The sequence below is a fragment of the Cyprinus carpio genome, chromosome A1 (assembly GCF_018340385.1).
Source record: "Cyprinus carpio isolate SPL01 chromosome A1, ASM1834038v1, whole genome shotgun sequence".
In the NCBI taxonomy this organism is placed as follows: domain Eukaryota; kingdom Metazoa; phylum Chordata; class Actinopteri; order Cypriniformes; family Cyprinidae; genus Cyprinus; species Cyprinus carpio.
This window is the reverse complement of record NC_056572.1, coordinates 27,298,388-27,318,352: the sequence shown is the minus strand read 5'-3', so window position 1 is coordinate 27,318,352 and position 19,965 is coordinate 27,298,388. Positions and strand designations below refer to the sequence as shown.

The 19,965-nt window shown below is 36.8% G+C and overlaps 1 protein-coding gene across 2 annotated transcripts in view; it reads right to left on the bottom strand.

Annotated features, from left to right (window-relative positions):
• The window catches only part of rnf24 (ring finger protein 24), a 30,800-nt gene continuing 10,835 nt past the window's right edge, over nt 1–19,965 (bottom strand). For both annotated transcript variants that reach the window (XM_019092316.2, XM_019092317.2), the window contains 5 exons: nt 14,591–14,740; nt 9,036–9,078; nt 8,864–8,905; nt 3,620–3,699; nt 1–2,238 (listed from right to left, as the gene is read on the bottom strand). In XM_019092316.2, coding sequence (XP_018947861.1) covers nt 2,097–2,238; nt 3,620–3,699; nt 8,864–8,905; nt 9,036–9,078; nt 14,591–14,740 — 457 coding nt within the window. In that variant the 3' untranslated portion in view covers nt 1–2,096. The remainder of the gene's footprint in view (nt 2,239–3,619; nt 3,700–8,863; nt 8,906–9,035; nt 9,079–14,590; nt 14,741–19,965) is intronic.

Sequence of the window (19,965 nt, the reverse complement as noted above, 5' to 3'; positions counted from 1 at the left end):
GAAAGACACTTCATTTAATTTCTTCATACACTGAGCAAATGCAAATGAAAAAAGTAAATAAAAATAAATAATACAATTAAATAAGCTCAATTTAATTCACAATCTGAATCTAGCTTAAAAACACAAAGATACATTGCAGAACATGGTGGACAGTTTTCTTGGCAATGAATGAGTAGTACACAATTCGATCCATGATCAGACAGCACTTTAAACCAAACCAGTGCTGATTTAGTTTGGGATAAGATAAAACATTACTTGTGTCAGATAATTCTACTTGGCATCAAAATAAGGTATTAACATCTGGTATCATTTCTGGTGTTGTGGCCAGCCCATATAGATAATAATGTTCATATTTCCTTTCTAGAATGGCTTAACATGGAGGGCACAGAGACCCAGCCTGACCCTATAGCAGATTGGTGGGATGACCCTGCAAAATAGCTGTATAATAGAGCAGGAAAGAGCCAGAGCTTCTATTATATTACAGAGAATAAAGAATGGCTTTTCCTGCTGACTGAATCCACCTGCTGGTCATTGATCTTAATGGCTGAGGATTCTGTGTTGTGCTGGAGACATTCACGGAAAGATGCTGGAATGATACTAGACTAGATTGTGTCTGCAACTTCAGGTCAAATCTGAGTTTGTTTCTGTAGCCTGTCTAGTCTGGTTTGCCTCAGCATCATTTCATTTATTAATATTTTTTGTTGGAGACAGATCTGAGCTTTATGCCAAGCATATTTTCAGTAAGCAATGCAGCACAATATGAGAGTCAGTATGAACACACGCAGACACACACACACTGGCTGCTTTGCACAGAGCCAAAGCTTCATGGGAGATATGTAATAACTAAGAGAATATAATACTCAACAGTACCTAAGGCATAAAACCCCAGATTTATGCAATAATAATTTATAAAAAGACAAACAACACTTTGGGACATTTTGTTCAGTTTAAATTTGATTAAAACGCCTTATTTAATTTGCACTTATTTCCATTAACTCTATAACACATCTGCAAAACTCAAAGCCGAAGTCAGGGATGCAAAAAACCAAGCCAGAAACTGACTAATACTTGGAAGAGTTAGTGGAAACAGAAGGGGTTTAGAGCAGTAAGTGCGGGCCAACATAATAGGTTTTGCATCTAAAAATGAAATAAGTATATAATGTTTATGTTATTTAGACAATAATGTGTATTAGACCATTGGTGGTTCTTCTTTTGCTTCAGCCTTTTTGGTTACAAATTCCCATCAAATATGGCCTTGAACCTAAAAGGTATAGATGTGTGTGTGTGTGTGTGTGTGTGTGTGTGTGTGTGTGTGTGTGTGTGTGTGTGTGTTTATTTAACACAGCCCTCAGTTAAAAAAGCATTACAAATATGAAGACATTCACAGAACACAGATCAAATACTGCTGGGTCACATCCTGACCTTAATAAGACAAACTCTGCATTCACATTTGTTTTGGCCACCAGCTAAAGGTCACAATGAAAAGTATCTACGGAAACAGCCATTCCACTGACTGTTAATACATAAACACTCACGCTAACAAACATATACACATTGGAGAGCTGCTGTCCCTTTAATATACAGTATAAACGTAACCCTCTCTAATGAAAAAAAAAAAAAAAAAATGGTTTGCTCTGTGGCTCTAAAAAAGTTTGAAATCATAAAATATAAAACAAGATCTTGCTACTATCACAAGCAACTAGGTTTGAGTTGTGTGTAAAGTGCTTGTTAAAAAAAAAAAAAAACTTTAGTTAAAAAAGAAGTTTAAAGGGGTTTTAATGTTATGTTTTTTTTTTTAGTCCTTGTCTTTTATTTGCCTCTCACTGGTGTCCTCAAAAAAGTGCTTTGGTGTGGAACGCTTACTTTAAACATGGCTTGGCCATGTAAATTCAATTCTTCGTCATTATCAGACAGTAATTTGAAAAAAAAAAAATCCTTTGTAAAGCCACCAAGGCAGGACATGAACATATGCAGGTCACAGGTCACCGTGGCTCCAGGCACAAATCCTGCACTCTGTCCTTGGATATGAATGTGTACCTGTACAGGAGTGAGTGTGAAGGTAGTGGTGGTCAGATTTTTAGGAGAAACAGGAGGGGCTACACCAGGTTCTCCACTCCGGGCAGAGGCTGCTGCGATGGGGGCACAGATTCGGACATGCTCTGCTGCTGCGCCAGCTGCAAGACGGGCATGTTGCAGAGCGGGCAAACCTTCCTCACCTCCAGCCATTTAATAAGGCACCTGAAAGAGATACAAAGTGAATTTAGAAGATGAAAGGCCAACTAGATAATAATCTGCCAAAAATTTCCCAGATCACAGCAGAGGATCACACTACAAAGAGACACTGCTAACCCAAACTACCAATAATGCTACTGATAGCAAGTCTAAAGTGAGCTCATATGATGTCTCAGGGCTGGTTATGCGTCTTCTCTTCCCATGTGGAATGTGAGAATGAATCTCGGGTTAGTCTGAGTGAGATGTTGCTATCTCTGCACTGATGAATAATTCACTATAAGCACAGTTCTATTTTAGGCCCTGTTGGTCCCATCAGGTACACAAACAGATCTATGATACATAAGTCCTCATTTAACCACTGACACAGTTGGGATGTTGGAGCCTTTAGGGTTTTTTTTTTTTTTAGGAATTTTATCCATTTTATAAATTTTAATATTTTTATTTCAATCAATATGCATCCAAACAACAAGAAATTATTATTATTATTGCATCAATTCAATAATTATTTACATTTCGTTTTTTTTTTTCTCTTCTTTAAGCTTTTCTGTCCTTTAATAATAGTTCAGATCTATTTGATTTATGTATCATTTTGTCTCCTCTAAAATATCATGTGATAAGTATTCAAATCTGAATTTAATGGAAGGAATTTTAGGGGGATTTTATGGGAATGTCCCGGAGCTCATATATCATACAGCGTGACGTGCAAATGATATGTATCAAGTGATTTAGGTTCACATTTTATTGTTTTCATGTAGATTATTTGGGGCCTAATTTTCATCAGCTAGCACTCTTGTGATGTATTGATTCTAAAATAACAAAAATATATATGAATTAATATAAAAATACAAATGTATTAATTAATTAAATAATTAACTATATCATTTTGCCAGTTTACCATTTAATATATGACTTCACTTCAATGACCCATTTAAGCTAAAAATTGTCTGGATTCCCATAGAAGCAAACTATAATGTTGAAATGTTTATAAAGAACAGAGTTTCCCACCCCTTTGATAAGAGTCCAAGCACTGCTCTGACATTTACTTTGCCATTATTATGTTGTATGTTGTGATGTGCAAATGTTTCACAAAGTGGCGAAAGAGATGGGTGAGTCAGACACATTTCAACTAGATCAATGGCAGATTACAGTTATCTGGCACATTTAAAACCATGTTACACTGTACATTTGCATTTAATTGAAGGTTTTAAGTGTGTACACACTACCTGTCTTCCATTGTTCATCAAACAGGTGGTCCAACCTCAGACCCCAATGTTAATTTTGGCCCAGGAGGGTCGCTCAAATAAACAGACTGCAAAAATAGTTTGGTGCCGCTAGCAGTGCAGAAATGTTCCTCTTTTTAGAAAACAACATATGCCAGGGTACTCACTTTCTGTGAAAGGCATGTTTACATGGGCAGATTCCCAACTCATCTTTCTGCTTGAATTCCTCCAAACACACAGCACAAATCTGGGGAGAGAAAACAGTATATTCCCATAAACACAGATAAAATGTTGAAATAAAAACAATTTTGCCCTCAATGAAGAAAACTGTTCCATTGAATAAACTCAGCAAGTTATTACAAGAAATGGACGATATCTCCTTCAAAGATCAGTGAGACCAAAAGATATGTTGTAATGCAGTATTCTTGTGAAGATTTCTCCTGTTAACCTACAACTTTATAATAGACATAACATCGATATGCCTGAGAACATTTATTTTAAGGCTTTTCCATCTTAAGCCATGAAATGGACTACACTCAAGACGATTCCTTTGTAATCTAGCAGTGAAGTGTAGCAGTTGGGGGTGCAGATATGGCAAAAACCTTTCATGGACATCAGTTGAAATGCAGCATTTTCTGATTGCTGCTTATCATGTCTAGACCCGGTGCTGTAAAGCAGCGGTGGAGCCAGAGGGCTGTCCAGGGTGGCACTAGACATCCCTGACATCTGATTGCCCACCCCAGGTGCCGCCCCAAAATTTAATATGCTACTATCTAATTTTCTTTGTTTAATCATACTGAAAGAAGCATTTATTTTAGCCTCAAACTCAATGAAGTGATGCGTCTGGTGTGCCGCATCGCACTTCATCTCATCCGGTGTGGCTTCCAGCCTCTGCGAACTCTCACTCCACACATTAATTTTTTTACAGAGTGAAAAACATTGCAGAACAAACAGGACACAGACAACACGCTGACAGACAAGAAAGACCAGGTTACTTTTGATACTGAGAAAAAGTCCCAGCATTCAAATTCTGTTAGTTTTATCAAGTATTTCAAAAGATAAATACAGTTGTGGAGCTCTTTAGTGGGGTGAATGTTCACGTGCTTTGCCTCAGTTTAAGTGAAGCAGGAGTGCATTCTAATTAGCATGAAATAAACATGACTGAACATCCGAGGGCATGCTGAAAGATACACTACAACTTACTGAATGCATAGTGTCTCATGCAATCCCTCAATGAGTGTTTCAACCGCGGCAAGAAAATGTGCACTAGGGGAGAATTTTGCAAAAATTACATTTATTATATTTTTACTCATATAATTACTCTTTTTAATTATAATTAATAAAATGTATAGATATATAACGTTAATATAAAAGTAGTCAAATATGTACTTGTATACAAATCATTTTTTACTTTTAACCTCAATTATAGAGCTCCCTGTATAGTTTAGTTTAGAAAAATTTCTACTTAATTTCTACTTAACATACTTAATCACAAGCTTGTTAATTATTCCTTAATAATTCTCATGGCTAAACTCAAAAGTTGGCAGCCCTATTTGTATTAAGCTGAAGTTTTAGGTTTTCTTAACAACATTTACAGACTTCACTGTGTAAGTTAATGTTAGCTCCTTTGCTCCAATTGCTGGTTATTCAGATGATAGAAATAAGTTCCAATAGAGAAACATTTGAAGTTACGGTAGTAATGTATAGCTAATGTGGGGTAATGTGTAATCAGCAATCTTAGGATTTATTCATGTTTTTTTTAAATGCCAGGTTGGAGTGGACACTGATTTGGGATTACAGAAATGGTCTGTGGGCCCCCTGAATTAGTCTTGACCACCCCCTGGCCACCCCATGTACTGTATAAACCTCTAACTCCACCATTGTGTAAGTGGCAAACCAAACGCATTGATTAACAATCTGTCTCACATCAGAAAAATATATTCTGTGGACATTTGGACTTAATTAAATAGTGATGTAATGTAAATGTGATGTAGTGTGTAGTGTGATGTAAAATACTCAGGTACTGGCTATTCCATATAAGTCTGAGGGCTAACATCTAGTTGAAAATGAGAACGTCAACTAAGGAAAAGCCAAACAGAAAGACAGGGTGTACCACGGTAAAGATATTAAGCATTATTGGATAATAAAATTATTAATTTTATAGTTTGAGAATATTAATATTTATAAATGTAAAAATTATATATATATATTAGAAATGTTCTGAAAACTATTTTATTTCCTATCTTTAGACAATTTTGTCACTGAAAAAAAAACACTTTTTTTTTTGTTTACTGTAAATTTCAATTTAATTAAGTTAAATCTGTAAATCTTAAAATGTTGCTTAAATTCTGGCAACAACAGCTGCCATTTTTTATTTTATATTCAGATTATTTTATAGAATATTCAGAATTAATCATACAACCTTGACAAAGTGTTAATTCACAATATAAATACCAGTATAATACCTTGCTGTAATAATTCAGAATACAAGTGAAAGTTAAAAACTGTTATGTTCCATAGCTCTTTTTATCCAGGACTTCTTCCAGAACTGTGTACAAAGTAAATATTTCATTAACCTTGCTGACAGCAAACAAGTGGGCTGGGAAATGCACAGTACCAGTTGTAAGAGAACAAAAGTGGTTTCGGACAAATGTGCCTGGGCACATGGGTGTCTGTCACAACAGTTATTTACTATTCTGTGTGCATCACAAAACATGATATAGTTCTGTATAAAGCCAGAGTGCTTTAGGTGTCATTGACCCAGAGCAGGGGGTGGCTGGTGAATTATCGAGACACAATGGTTCTCTGTCTGAGACAAGCGAGACTGCAAGCACACGTCTCGCAAGAGATTGTCTGCTGAATATACACTGTTGGCTTTTGTGAGGAAAGAATGCCAAAGAATGCCATTAACAGGCCAACAAGGGACAGAATGTTTCTTCATAACACTAAACATATAACTAAATCTTGCACAAAACAGACACTGCTATTTCTTTCACTATTACTTTTTCTACTCCAACCAAGACCAGTCTGGTTATAATAAATCATCCAGCCGGACCAGTGTCATTCTCGTAATGGATATTAAGATGAACTAAAACTAGAACTAAGACTATAACAGAAAAAAAGTTACTTAAAATAATCATTAACTAAAAAAAAAAAACGTAAGCTTATTTTTTTTAGCTAGTTGCCAAGGCAACATTTAGTACATATAAAAAAATATATAAACAAACACACACAAAATAAAAAACAGACAGTATTAAAAAACTCATTTAAAATATTAACAAAAGCTACAATAGTATAGTAAAGACACTAAATAAAACTACCGTGGATCATCATCGTGCATTTCTGTTTTATTAACGCCCTGGCCCTCTTTTTCTCCTGTCTTCTGAATTGAAAGGACCACAACCTGCAGTTCAAATGTGACTCCCGGGGGTCTTTTTTTACCAAACGGAAATAAGTACTGCTCAGTCCATTTCACACCACAGCTCTCATTTGTTTGATCTCTCACCTAGAGAGTTGCAGCTACGCACAAGTATAATAAAACACAAACCGTGCAGTTTTATTTTCGACTGTTTCACTGCAGTGGAATTACGCACAATAAATCTTACTCACTGATGCTGTGATATTTATGTCCATGCTGTTGTCACTGGTTGCCATCTGAGGATCCATATCTTGGCAACCGTCTGGCACATATGCTAGATTTCTGCACCAGTGTGTTTGCACGTCAATCATCTGTGCACAAGCTCTACCGTACAATGTGTGTGTGTGTGTGTGTATAATCACCTTAAAGGAAGGGTACTTAATGTTTCGAGAGCTGAGATTATATTCACTTGTTCCATGCTGTATCTAATGTAAGATCAAGGATCAAGGAGTGGTGTGAAGCAGTGTAATTCAGCTTTCTAACTCATGGTGGTTTGATCTTAAAAGCTGAGGCTACATGCTATGGTCGGACACATGCTATGGTCGGTTTCCTCAGGGGGAAACGGTAGCTTTGTATGGCTGTGCTGAATGTCTGTAACCTCTAACTATGCTAGTGAAAATCTCTCATGCCTGTATACAATCATAACATTTGAATTGATTTAAATGCATTTAAAAATAGCTGAGAGTACTAAGCCCTTATTGGACGCTTAAAGCATAATCAAATTAGTCTGGTTAACCAATATTGTTACCTAACAAAAGATGGGAACACCTGAAAACTATTAAACATCTTCCGAAAAAAGCCAGTATTAGGCGTATTGACGAAAGTGTTTCCCCAAACCTATTTATAAAAAAAAATAAAAATCCATATCAAATATAAAATCTTGAGTCTGACAAATGAGTGTCATGACTGCTGGCACAGAAAGTCCAACAAAACTTGTAGAATACCATACAAACTGAGTTTACAAGTGCGGCTGACATTTGCTTGGCACTTCTGGGCAGTGCTGATAGTTTTCAGGCGTGTTTCAAAAGATATGACTAATATAAATCACTAATAGTGTTGTTAATATTGATGACACTTCATGTACTAGACAAAAATGCAGTGGCTGGGAGAACTTTGTGTTCCTTTCCAAGATAAAATGTTACTAATTGTTTTGTTTGTGTTGCCATTGCAGTGCGGTTGTATCAAATACAAATGAAAAGTAGCCAGACGCTACACAAGGCCGAGTATTCCATCAAATGCCGTCACTGTTTTGTTTAAATATTACATCGCATTCATGCACATACGCAGCCAGAAGATACATAAATGTTTAATTAAAATCTCCGCCTGCTCTTTGTGGAGGAATATCCAACTTTACTCATGATGAATAAAATACGACAATGTGAAAACAATTCCTCGACAATGAACTTTTATGAGATACAGAAAGGGAGTGAAGGGCTACGAGAAATTCCAGGACAGTTTGAGCATTCAGCAAGAGCTCTGGTGTCCTAACACCTCAATATTGTTGCTAACATTTCATTAGCACTCACATATGAAGTCAGGACACTGGCCTGTTAACACGGTCATGTACAAACCATCGCGGTGAAGGTTAAACACGTCATAGGCTTATATTAAACATGGAGAGCATACATCTCCTGTAAAACGTCTATACGTTCAGGGTGGAGGGTAGCTCAGGTTTAACAGTCTATATTCTATATCCACTGAGTACTATATCAGAATATAACTGATATTCATTAATATAATGACCGTCAGCTACTGTGGTTACAAGTGTTATGTCAATTAGGGTGACAATGTTAAACTTGAACATTTAAAACTACTCAAAATACAAACACACACACAAACAAAAAAACCTAGACTACAACTGTGAACAGACAGTGATAAATATCAGTGTTTCAACAGTGTTGTAAAATTTGTAAAAAAAAAAAAAAAAAAAAAATTGAGATTATGACTAAACATGATTAGTCACAATAAATAATTAAATAAAATAAAATCTCACCTCATGCAAGTTTAATTCTTTGACCTTTTCCTTTTGAATAACCTGTTAACAAAATAAAAATAATAATCAGTTTGTAACACTCCCATTCACACCCAAATTGAATCATACACAGTAAATAATGTACATTTACATAATACAGTAGGTAGTTTGAACAGATACGTCAGCAGCTCACCTGCTTGTATGCATAGAGCTCTTTGTGAGCCTGGTGCCGTAACCTGGAAAAAAGAAATCTTTGTTTTAGTTCAGAGTGTGACATAACATTTTCATAAACCTGTGCTGGAGAGACATTGATAATACCCAACTATATATAAACAAAGACCAAAATCAAAGTTGAACCATGATACTAAAATACAGCTCACTTTAAATGGCAGTGTTTTCACAGGGTTTTCTGGGTGTGATAAATGCCTTTTGGACCTCTGTTTATATTTTCCAATTGTATATGGTAAACACATGCCTTGACCTTATTTTTCAGCCACAATTTGACAAATTGTGGTCTTCACTACCCAAAAGGCATTGCTCCAGTCATCCTGATGATCATATATAGTATAAATTATATCCACCATATTTGAGCTTAATCATATAATTAAACACAGAGACATCCACTTTCAGAGATCTTCCTCTTGACATTGGCTGCGTCCAGTTCTAGCAGTGCTGTGAGCTGCCTTAATATTTTAAAACTCTCTTGCGAGTCTTTCTAGAGTAGTTTGGGTCTTGTATTGTCTCATTAAGCTTGACCACACTTTAACAGCCTGTCTGAACCAGACTGCCCAGGCACTACCTACTCACACCGCTGCAATGCTTTACTGAGTGTGACTGTTAGACTGGAGCCAGACCCTTTAAAAGAACTATATACAGATACTCTTGGCATGAAGTCAAGAAATGGAGGCAGCCAACCAATGGACAGTCTACATTTAACACCATTTAGATCTTGAGCAAGTGTGGGTCGCAGACAGAGAGAGAGAAAGTGAGAGAGGAACCCTGGCGGAAAATAACTGGAATGCATCGAGTCTCTGGTGTAAGAAAAAGGCTATTTAAAGAAAATCAGCAAATGCCTCACACACTATGTTTAGCCTCTAATTTGTTAATGTCTGAACTGTTAATGTCTGTAGAGCTGTTAGAACATTAGTCCAAGTCCAATAGCTTTACAAGACATTTATCGTGGCCTTTTTTGAATGTTTGTTTTGCTGAAACCCTTTTAGATGCTTTGAAAGATATGACATAATTTCAACCAATATTTCTTCCTGTACAAAGGAAATGAACACAACATACGATACCACAGTACCTTGCAATCTGATCAAAGATAATACAGTATACATTCAGAAAAGACTTAGCAAGTGAAGAAAGAGTTGGATAGATATGAGAAAACTGGAGACATGTATTGTAAAATTTACCTCCATTACAAGTAAGCTTAACCTCTCGCAGCAGAGTGAGAGGGACCTGTAAAACAGGCAGCACAGTCTAGGAGAGAAACTGACATACTATAAGAAACCAGCAGGTAAAGGTGCAGATTTTCCCTTTTGTGGTGAGGATGAGGGATTTATGGGTATTTTAGGACATTTTTTGTTTATACTTATTGGCATGCAAAAAAAAAACAAAGCCAAAACCCTGGTGCTAATGTTGACGTATAAAGGGCCCCGCAAAAGAATGTGTTTTTACGTTTAAAAATGCACAACGCAAGTGACTTGTATGAAAAAAACTCTTTTACCTTAAGCAATGAATTTTTAGAATGCCATGTCATGCATAAGACACTGCAGGTCACACATGTCCGCCTACTGCAAATTTACAAAGGAAAACAATGGAAATGCAGTGAAGTGGAATGCAAAAATGTGTTTTATGTGAATAGCACCTGAAGTCTGTGGTGGCTGGGTGAAAGTAGTCAAGGAGCATTCGTTCTTCAAAGCAAAAATACGATCATAACATGATGGGAACGTAAAATAACAAGATATTCATGTTTCATAATCAGGGCCAAAATCATACAGTGTAGTTCCTGGAGGAAGCTAGGTCAAGATAAACTGTCATTTGACAAACAACAGGCAGTCATGATTGCTCATGCACCATTAGGGTAGTGTTCCAGTCCATCACGTAGAAAACCACCTTATAACCATTTCCCTGCATTGTAAAATAACTGGTACAGCTATTAACATGTCACAGTAAGTGCTCAATCTCAGACGGGTGTGTGTGAATTTCGATTTTCTTCCCATGAGGATGACTGTGCCAGACGAACACTCCCCCACCCGGCAGTTTTCTTCTCCATGTGTGTGTTCACCAGTCACAGGGGCATTTCGCATTTGTGTGTCGGAGCTGGTGCATGGCTGCTACGTGCGGCTGCGTGTGTTTGCTCTCAATCACGACATCCTTCACAGGTCCACTTGAGCTCACGACTCTCTCATCTTTCATGTTGTGAATGTCCACAGAATCGCACGACTACAGTCTGATGGTCCTTTATTCAGTCTATGATTTTCCTGGTAAAATAGCAGTTTAACTAAACAGGTCAAGAGACCGGCTCCTGATCGCTATCATTTCATCTTAACTATAAAAAGGAAAGCATCTTTTACATAGAAATCCCTGCTGAAAAGACAAACTTCATTCTTGTCTAGCTGGTAACTAGTTAAGTTATATAGGAGAATAAGTTTCACCAAAAAAGGAACATTCTGTTATCATTTACTCACCCTCGTGTTTTAAAAACTACATTACTTTCTTCTGTGGAAAAGAGGGACTTTTTTTTTTTTTTAATAACATACTGGTCGCCTTTTTCAATGCATTCACATTGAAATGGGACTGGAGCTTTCAAGTTTCATAAAAGACGCAACATAACTATAAAAGTTCCTTAGATGTGGTCCAAACAACTATATACCAAGTCTTCTGAAGCCATAGAGTAGGTTTGGTATAGAAATGGTTGAACGTTTGTACGTTTAGTGAGCTGTTTAGCACAGTGGCCAGATCAGTGCGACTGGATCAGTCTGATTATTTGTCTTTTTCAGCTTGACAGCACCATTCCTTATTCACTTTCATTGTATTGAAAAGAGTAGCCAAGATTTTCTTTAAAAATACACTTTTTGTGTTCTATGGGAAGAAAGTCATGCAGGTTTGTAATGCCTTTAGGGTGAATAAATGAAAGAAAATTCATTTTCAGTAAGAACCCTGGTGGGTACACTAGCATACAGACATCCCATGTTGGTAACCAGCATTCAAAAACAACATATGCTGGTTTTCTCATTAGGGACGTCTCCATCCTGTCAAAATCAACTGTTAAATGATGTAAAAAGCTATGCATAAGCACTCTGCCTTCTCCCCTATCGTTTCAACAGTGCTGAAGGTATACGTGGAGGTGAAAAATAGCAAGATAAAAATATAGTGGAAAATGCAGCTAGGCAGAATGTTGGCCTACTATTTTGGTACATGCTGAATATGCAATTGTTGTCATTTCCATTATCCCCTGCTGGTGTAATGTACAGTATAAATATTTCAGAGCTGGTCTTCAGATGTACAGTGGCCCCACTTACATATTTTGTGAAATGTTGTAGGTGAAAAGTGTACTTGTGCAGTCAACTAAAATAAATACCAGTTATTTTGACATTTAATTAATTAATTATTATTAAAACGATGTTAATGCATTTTTAAATGCGCCTAAAATGTTTTTAGTGGCCACATACTCTTTGTGCATGAGGGCATAACAAATGTTTGCTGGTAATTCAATGAGAAAGTTATGAATATCTGTGAACTAATTACATGCAAGGGAGACTGCATCTTTAGAAGCTTGGAATCTGGGCTAAATACAAACTTGTTTATAATTGACTTGGTAATCTGACAGTTTTTCATTCAAGAATCTAGTGTTCTTTTACTGGTACGACTAATATAAGACTATAAAAGGCTACCAGTACAGGTAAACATTTGAAAATGCAGTAAGGGGGAAGGCAAAGTCAAATAAAACAGAAATAGTTTATATTAAATGGGAAAGAACTTACCATCTTCCCCACTGGTTAGGGTCAATTTGGATGAGAGCCGCTGGTTCTCACTGTCTTATGTAAGAGATGCTACACAATTGCACATTAAAGCTTCAGTATCTCTGCTGCCAGGAATGACCACATGGCAGCGCTCAGGAAAAATCTGACTAGATGACAGCAGCTCAATAGCTGAAGGAAAAAGAGTTTCTTAAGCTTCATGAAGGACCAAATATTCGCATTTCTATGTGTTTGCTCATTGCCAGGTTCATTCTCTCTTGAAAAGTAAAAAAAATAAAAATAAATGTCCTTCAAGTTGTGAAGCAGCTGCTGTAGAGTTCACTCAATCCATAAGGGAAGTTGGTGACACAATGTAGTTTCCTCAAGGTTGAAAATGCTTTGATTTGTGATTGTGCAACTAAGCTGCTTTGGGTTCAGTTATTGTGAAAAATAAGAAGCTTTATATCCATCTACATGTAAACTACCAGCCAAATCTAAGCGGGGGCGAGACTGTAATTGTGTTTTTTTTTTAATTCAGATTATCAAGTCAGTAGCTTTCTTAGCTTCTCCAAACTGTGTTGTGTGACCTTCTCACTCTTCATGAAAATCTTTGTTAGTGCATCGAACAAAAAAAAATTAAAAGTAACAAAACCATTTCTGCAACAAGTAATCATGATCTTCCTTCAAAATGCCAAACAATTGCCTTATTGTCCCGATCGTCACTTATTTAGGAATTTCAGAAGCTTTGGATTTCATTTACAAGCTGAAGACACCATCCCCAAGAAAATGCTGTTTTGCAGTAGAGCTGTTCAGGCATGCCATCAAGATGTGGTTTGTAGACCAACCTGGAAAGGCTAATTTGCCTTGGGCTCCCATGGGAATTGGCTTAAATGTGTATTTTAAAAATATAAATTAATAAATAAAAATCCCATTACGGTAGGACAGTGCAATTTACAGACAAGTCTATATATTGAAATGCTAATAACAGACCTTATTTTACTCACAAATCCAAAACTAAATCCAACATTTCAGAGGGAACCCATTCTGAAACTGAACAGCTCTATTAGAACAAAACAACCACAAACTGTGTTAATGTGTAGGATTAGCTTCTCAGTACCTAGCAGAAGTATAAATGAATGAAATTTGCAGATTTATCTCTACTTCTTTATTGGACAGCCACTAATAATTAAGGCATGGTTCTGAAATTTAGACTTGATTCAAAGTAAGCATGATAAAAGCTGCCTCACATGGTATAAAAACGGTGTGAAGATGTTCCATCACCATCTGTTAGTTCTCCTCCATCCTCTCACAGAAGTCTTTTAAACTCTCTTCCATTTTCTATTTTACCTTTGAGCATGGTGCGTTGGACAGTTGTCTAGATGAACACCAGTCCATGCATTTGTGGCATAATCTAAGAGAGTGTCAGCATGTGAGGTTCATACAGTAGGTAACTTTTATATTTGTGGTGTAAATGTGACTTTAATGACGTACATCAGTTCTGATGGCAACACTCTACACCACACGTTCCAACTACACCCACTTATTCATACAGGGTGGATTTCGTTTTTCATGAATTTACAAACAAATCATGATGCAAATTATGCTCAAATGTGTGTTAGCCTTTTAATTACAACAATTCCGTTTTGTAGCCTGTATATTTAGAGATTAAATCAGACGTTCAAACCCTGTAACTGGCTGAAGAGGATAAATAAGCAAATGTATGGCATTTTGAGGCTTGTCCAAACACATTCTGCTGCCGCACACATTAAACACCAGGTGGTCTTACCGAATCAGGTAGCAGCAGAAGAGTAGGCTGAGGATGAAGACGAAAATGGCCGTCCCAAAGACGACAATGTAGATATTGAGGGGAAGGTTCTGGAACCCTATATTCGGCATCCTGAAACTGTAATGTTGTAAATCTGAGGTCATGGATAACCTAGAATGAGAGGGAAAGGACACAAAGAAACATCAGTGAGTGATTTATTGATCACAACACTAAATGCAAGTGCAAATGCTAGCAGACCACATGCCCATTAGTGCAGTAATCTGTGCTGTGTGCAATTTATGCTTTGTCAGCTCAGTCTCAAGGGAAAATAATATCCCTGTCTGCCGATGCACGTATAAGCAAATGTTCTTGTCAGTATGACTGTGATTTGATATGTGGCTTGGCTTGATTTCTGGATGGTTTCCACAACAACTGCTTATGTACCCAATAGACCAATAAATAAACTCATTAATGCATTAAATTGTGCATTGGGCAGTACATGTAATATTCTAGAGGAGAGAGTTTGAGAACATTGGTCCTGCAGGAGCCATTAAGTAATACCCACACTGTCTGTCTGTGGGAAATTAGTGTTAACTAATCTACTGAGAGTCAGCACAGCTTTGACTTGGTCCCTTATGAGCATGTTTTTTTTTTTATTATTATTATTATTATATTTAATATATCATATATTCACGTCTGACTGGAAGAAATAATAAAAATTAAACCTTAAGACTGCTAACAGGATACTGAATAATTTATTACTGGCATGAGTACAGTAACCCCAAAAAGTATTTGGACACTTCAGAGTTTCAATTTCAATGTGTTAGAAAGCAAAATATAAAATAAAATGTAAAACAATGCAGGTTGCCAGATTGACGCACCAACAGGAACGAGCTCACTTGACGATGAATGAAATGAAATACGCTGTGTTTCCCGCCAACTGGCAATCCGGGGTGCTGAAATTCAATTGGGTAAACTGGCAGTGGGCGGGTTCCACAAACCAAAACAGAGATTGACATTCCGCCCGGAATGCACATTTTCAAAGGAGAATAACTGACTGTAGCATTGTTTTTCAGATAAACAAGTATGTTAACTTAGCATGTTTCTTAAATATCTGGAAACATATTATGGTATTTTTATGCTTTAGTAAAGTCAAAAACATACATAAAGCACCTTTAACAGTTTTATTCCTATTGATATTCTGAAGCTTATATATCATTCACCTGAAGTATATATTTAACATTTTATTCCTAAAAACATGGTGTGTGTGTTTGGGTCTTTGTTTGTTTATGTGTGTGAGAGTGAGAGTGGGACATTCTTTAGGATGTTACTCCCCCCAGTGTGGGCATGTCTGGACATGCCTTTGGTAGACAAGAGACATGTGGACCTGTGTGTGTGTAAACAAAGGGGAAGGTATAGAAAAACTGTGTGATGTAACAGCACATGCAGCTGGGTGTTAGCCATTATACTTTATTCTCTCAGACTTAGAGCTGCTGTACTCTCCGTATAAACATTTGACATCCTAACCTGTCTGATTGTGAGGGCCTTTGACACATTCGGAAACGCTCCCACTTTCACCCAGATTCCTACTGACCACCTGCCTCCTGTCTTCCTCTGTCTGTGCCTGTACTGCTTTACCCATGCAAAGCTTTCTGACAGATGGGTAAATATCCAAACAGAAAATCAATAACCAGCTGCCTTTATACACACACTGTTATATCAATAACAGCATCGCTTACTCTTACCGATACAGTATGTACTAGTAAACAGTATTAATTGTTTAACCTAGTTTGAAGTTTGAATCTGTCGGGTTCATGATGCACTTTTGCCTCTGTGGCAAAATACAATTGTACAGACATTAATTGTCTGAGCTCTTGTGGCCTGCATGGTTCTTGTCACAAAGCCAAAACATACATACTGACATTTTAATGCCCTCAAACACAAAGATGCATGTACTTGAGTTCCTTGAGAAGTCATTCTGATATGCTGATTTTGTGCTCAAGAAAAATTTTTCACTGTTATCAAAGTTGAACAAAGAGACACATCGACCTGAACAAACAAAAATCTAAGGTATTCATTGCTGATAATAATTGAGCAAAAACTTCTTTACTTATAATTGGTTTGCATCCAGTTTAATGCAGGGTCAGTGTCAGGTTTACGGTGAGTTACTCAGAGACAAGAAAACATGTATGAGAAAACATGTACATGTAACAAGTATGAGAGCTGGATGCATTGGTCACAACATCATTTTCACCCCAGTTAACAGTAACAGCATTCCAACTGAGATGTGTGTTTATCAACCAAAATGAGGGAAAACTGAGTAAAAGGGGTTTGGATAGGTTAAAATATCCACCACAATTATAAAGTCTGCACTGATGTGAAAATTCTGGGCCGATATCAATAACAATAAATCAACAGCTTGTTGCGACTCATACAATAACCAATATGTTTATTTTACTTTCTGAAATGAGGAATTAGTAAATGCATCACACAGATCAGACAGTCTTGTCACATCATTAGAAAGATCTCATCCTAATAAATGAGTTCAAATAAATTTTTCGTATCATTAATAATAAACAAATTTTATCCAGTAATTGCATATAACTGCTGCTATTTCAAATACACAGTTCTATCTTTGCATTGCAAGTTTTATCTTGTAGTTAATAAAACAATTTACTGCATGCAGTGATATTGCTCTGCAAACTCATTTTTGCCTACATAGTCAGCTCAGGGCAAAATCCCTCATCCGATTTTGCTTACTGTATGAGTCTCGTCTAGCATAGAAAAAAAAAACATTCAAATAAACCTGGCTCTCTCACATAAATGTACACAAGCTGAATCTTTAAAAGCAGCTATCAATTTGGACTTTATAACATTTAACAGATCGCAAATGTAAAGAACTGCAGGACTTTATTTATAGTGTAAGTGATTACAATTTGAGATTGTATGACACTGTTGAGAAAATCCTTTGTTTGCTCAAGACATAATAACAAAATTCCACCTTGGGAGTGTTAGGGATTTTCCCCAAATCTGATCCTGTGATTCTGAGAAGATGTTTCTTAAATGAGTAATAGGCTTCTTTCCTTCGAGTCTCATTCTCGATGGACTAAAGTAAAATAGTTGTGTTACGTTCAAGAACCTAGCCTGTAAAGGCAATCTCCAATAGTGAGCAGATCAGATCTAAAAGCTTTAGAATTACATGTCAACATCTCAAAAGGGAGAAGACGGAAAGCTTGCAGAGGTCGCAGCAGGGACACCACAAATAAAAACCCCCTGTGAACCACAGTGACAGTTTCACATACCAGCTTCTGCTAAGCATGAGAGTTGCAGACACCAAATGTACCCCCGGAGCCACTGTCCTGCTGTGGAATACAAGCCGTGCCACAAAAGGTGTTTTAAGTGTCTGTCAGGCCATTGCTGCCACCCAAAATGAAGGGAAGTGAAACTAAACAGCTTCTTTTTGTGATCTACCGTACCACAGGGTGCAATATCCAGTTTCTTCTCTCCCCTACTTCCCATTATGTCACCAAACTGATCAGACAAGTTCATTCTGCAATGCTCGGCTTGCTGTAACGACACCGCCAAATGGTATTTTCACCTCCGCTGAGGAGGAAAAGCTTTTCAATAGAGCAGAGTCACTCTCAGAGCTGAGAGGAAGTGCAGAGTAACACTGTAGTGGCCCTTGCTTGTTCAAAATTTGCTGCATTTTAAAATTCTTAATATACTCAGATGGATTATAAAACGTAAACTCTTGGGCTTAAAAGAAGGTTCTGACTAAACAAAAATATTTCACATACAGTGAGCCATGTAGTACAAAGCAACAAAACCTACTTTATAGTGCCCTGTTTACGTCTACTTTATTTCCTTTTCAATTCCAGTGTAAATAAAGGAGTGAGAAGTATATAAAAAAGTCTCAATAGCCCATTTGGTACACTTGAAATATTTTAAAGCACTTAAATGATCCTTGTTACAGAAAATCAATCTATTCCTACAAGATGACTTACTGAACTCACAACACTAGTAAATGTTGGTGCTTGAAAACGAAATTGCATTGGAGTGAAAGCAATTACAATTAACAATAATCTTGAACCCTGAGTAACAGAATTTGCTAATGAACTTAGCATTTGCATTACATGAAATAATAATAAACAACATATTTTTACAGCATTTATTAAAGTTAGCCTTAATTTATAAATATACATGTCTGTAAATAATTCATGATCATTCATAGTTCATTAACTTGAAATGTTAAAACTGCATTATGTAAATATTAACACTGTTCAAATGTTCGTAAATGCAGTAAATGTATAACCCTTGAAGGAACACTTGAAACCCATTTTGTAAGTGACAGTAACAGAATAGGGCTTTCTATGCCCTACCTCCCTCTCTCTCTCTCTCTCTCGATATCCACATTATTACATAAGATCATAGGGCACAATGTCACATTTCAATTTACGTGCATTAGCTAAGCTCTAATCACAATTCTAGACGTACTGTGCCCTGATGTGAGCAATATAAATACTGACAGTATACCAGACAACAAAGGAAATGCCTGATTAACTACCAAACAATCTTCCCAAGGGAGAACAACCCACCAGCAGACTGGGAAAAATGAAGTGCGTACTGTACATAACACACATTGAATTCTCCCAGCTAAAGTTAATACAGACTTTGTGGTCATCATTCACCTTAGCAAATCACAATGGGTATTTAGTCAATGCTAAATCTACATAGTGAGGCTTTTAAAGCACCCGTGACATCCATCCAGGGAAAACATATGTAAGGTTCACTTAAGAAGGCAGTGGTTTAAAAAAAAAAATAGGCTACAGCTTTGTTTCAGACTTCTGTAAAAAGAGATGAACTGAGGAGGCCTCCAACTTGAAATGTGGCGCAGGGTTTTAGAATTTAGATACTTTTATATTTGAGCACAAAGTTTAGAAATGTATAGTCAACCCAAGAAACTTTAATTTTCAGGCCTGAATACTACATTACTGAGGCAGTAAAAAACTTCAGTATTACAGGGACAATTAGGTGCCTTTTAACAGAATGCTATTATTCAAGTAGCTATTTAACCTAACAGCTATTCTCATGTAGGTAACAGACTTTAAAGGTGCTCTAAGCAATATTTGAATTATTTGAACATGTGGTTGCTTGGTTTCTTCTTGATAGGTGACTTCGTCTTCCACGTGAAACGGAGCTAAACTGTTCAACACACACTACTTTCAAACACATTCGACCTGAATTACCATGGTAACACTCATTGTTTTCACTTATGGATGACATCATACTCTCGGCCGGAATGCCATAGCAAATTGTGTACGACGTGTGGGGCGGAGTATCAAAGTAGGGGCAAGGTTCTTTTGGGGTAAGGGCATGTTTGTTTTGGTGCTTTCAAA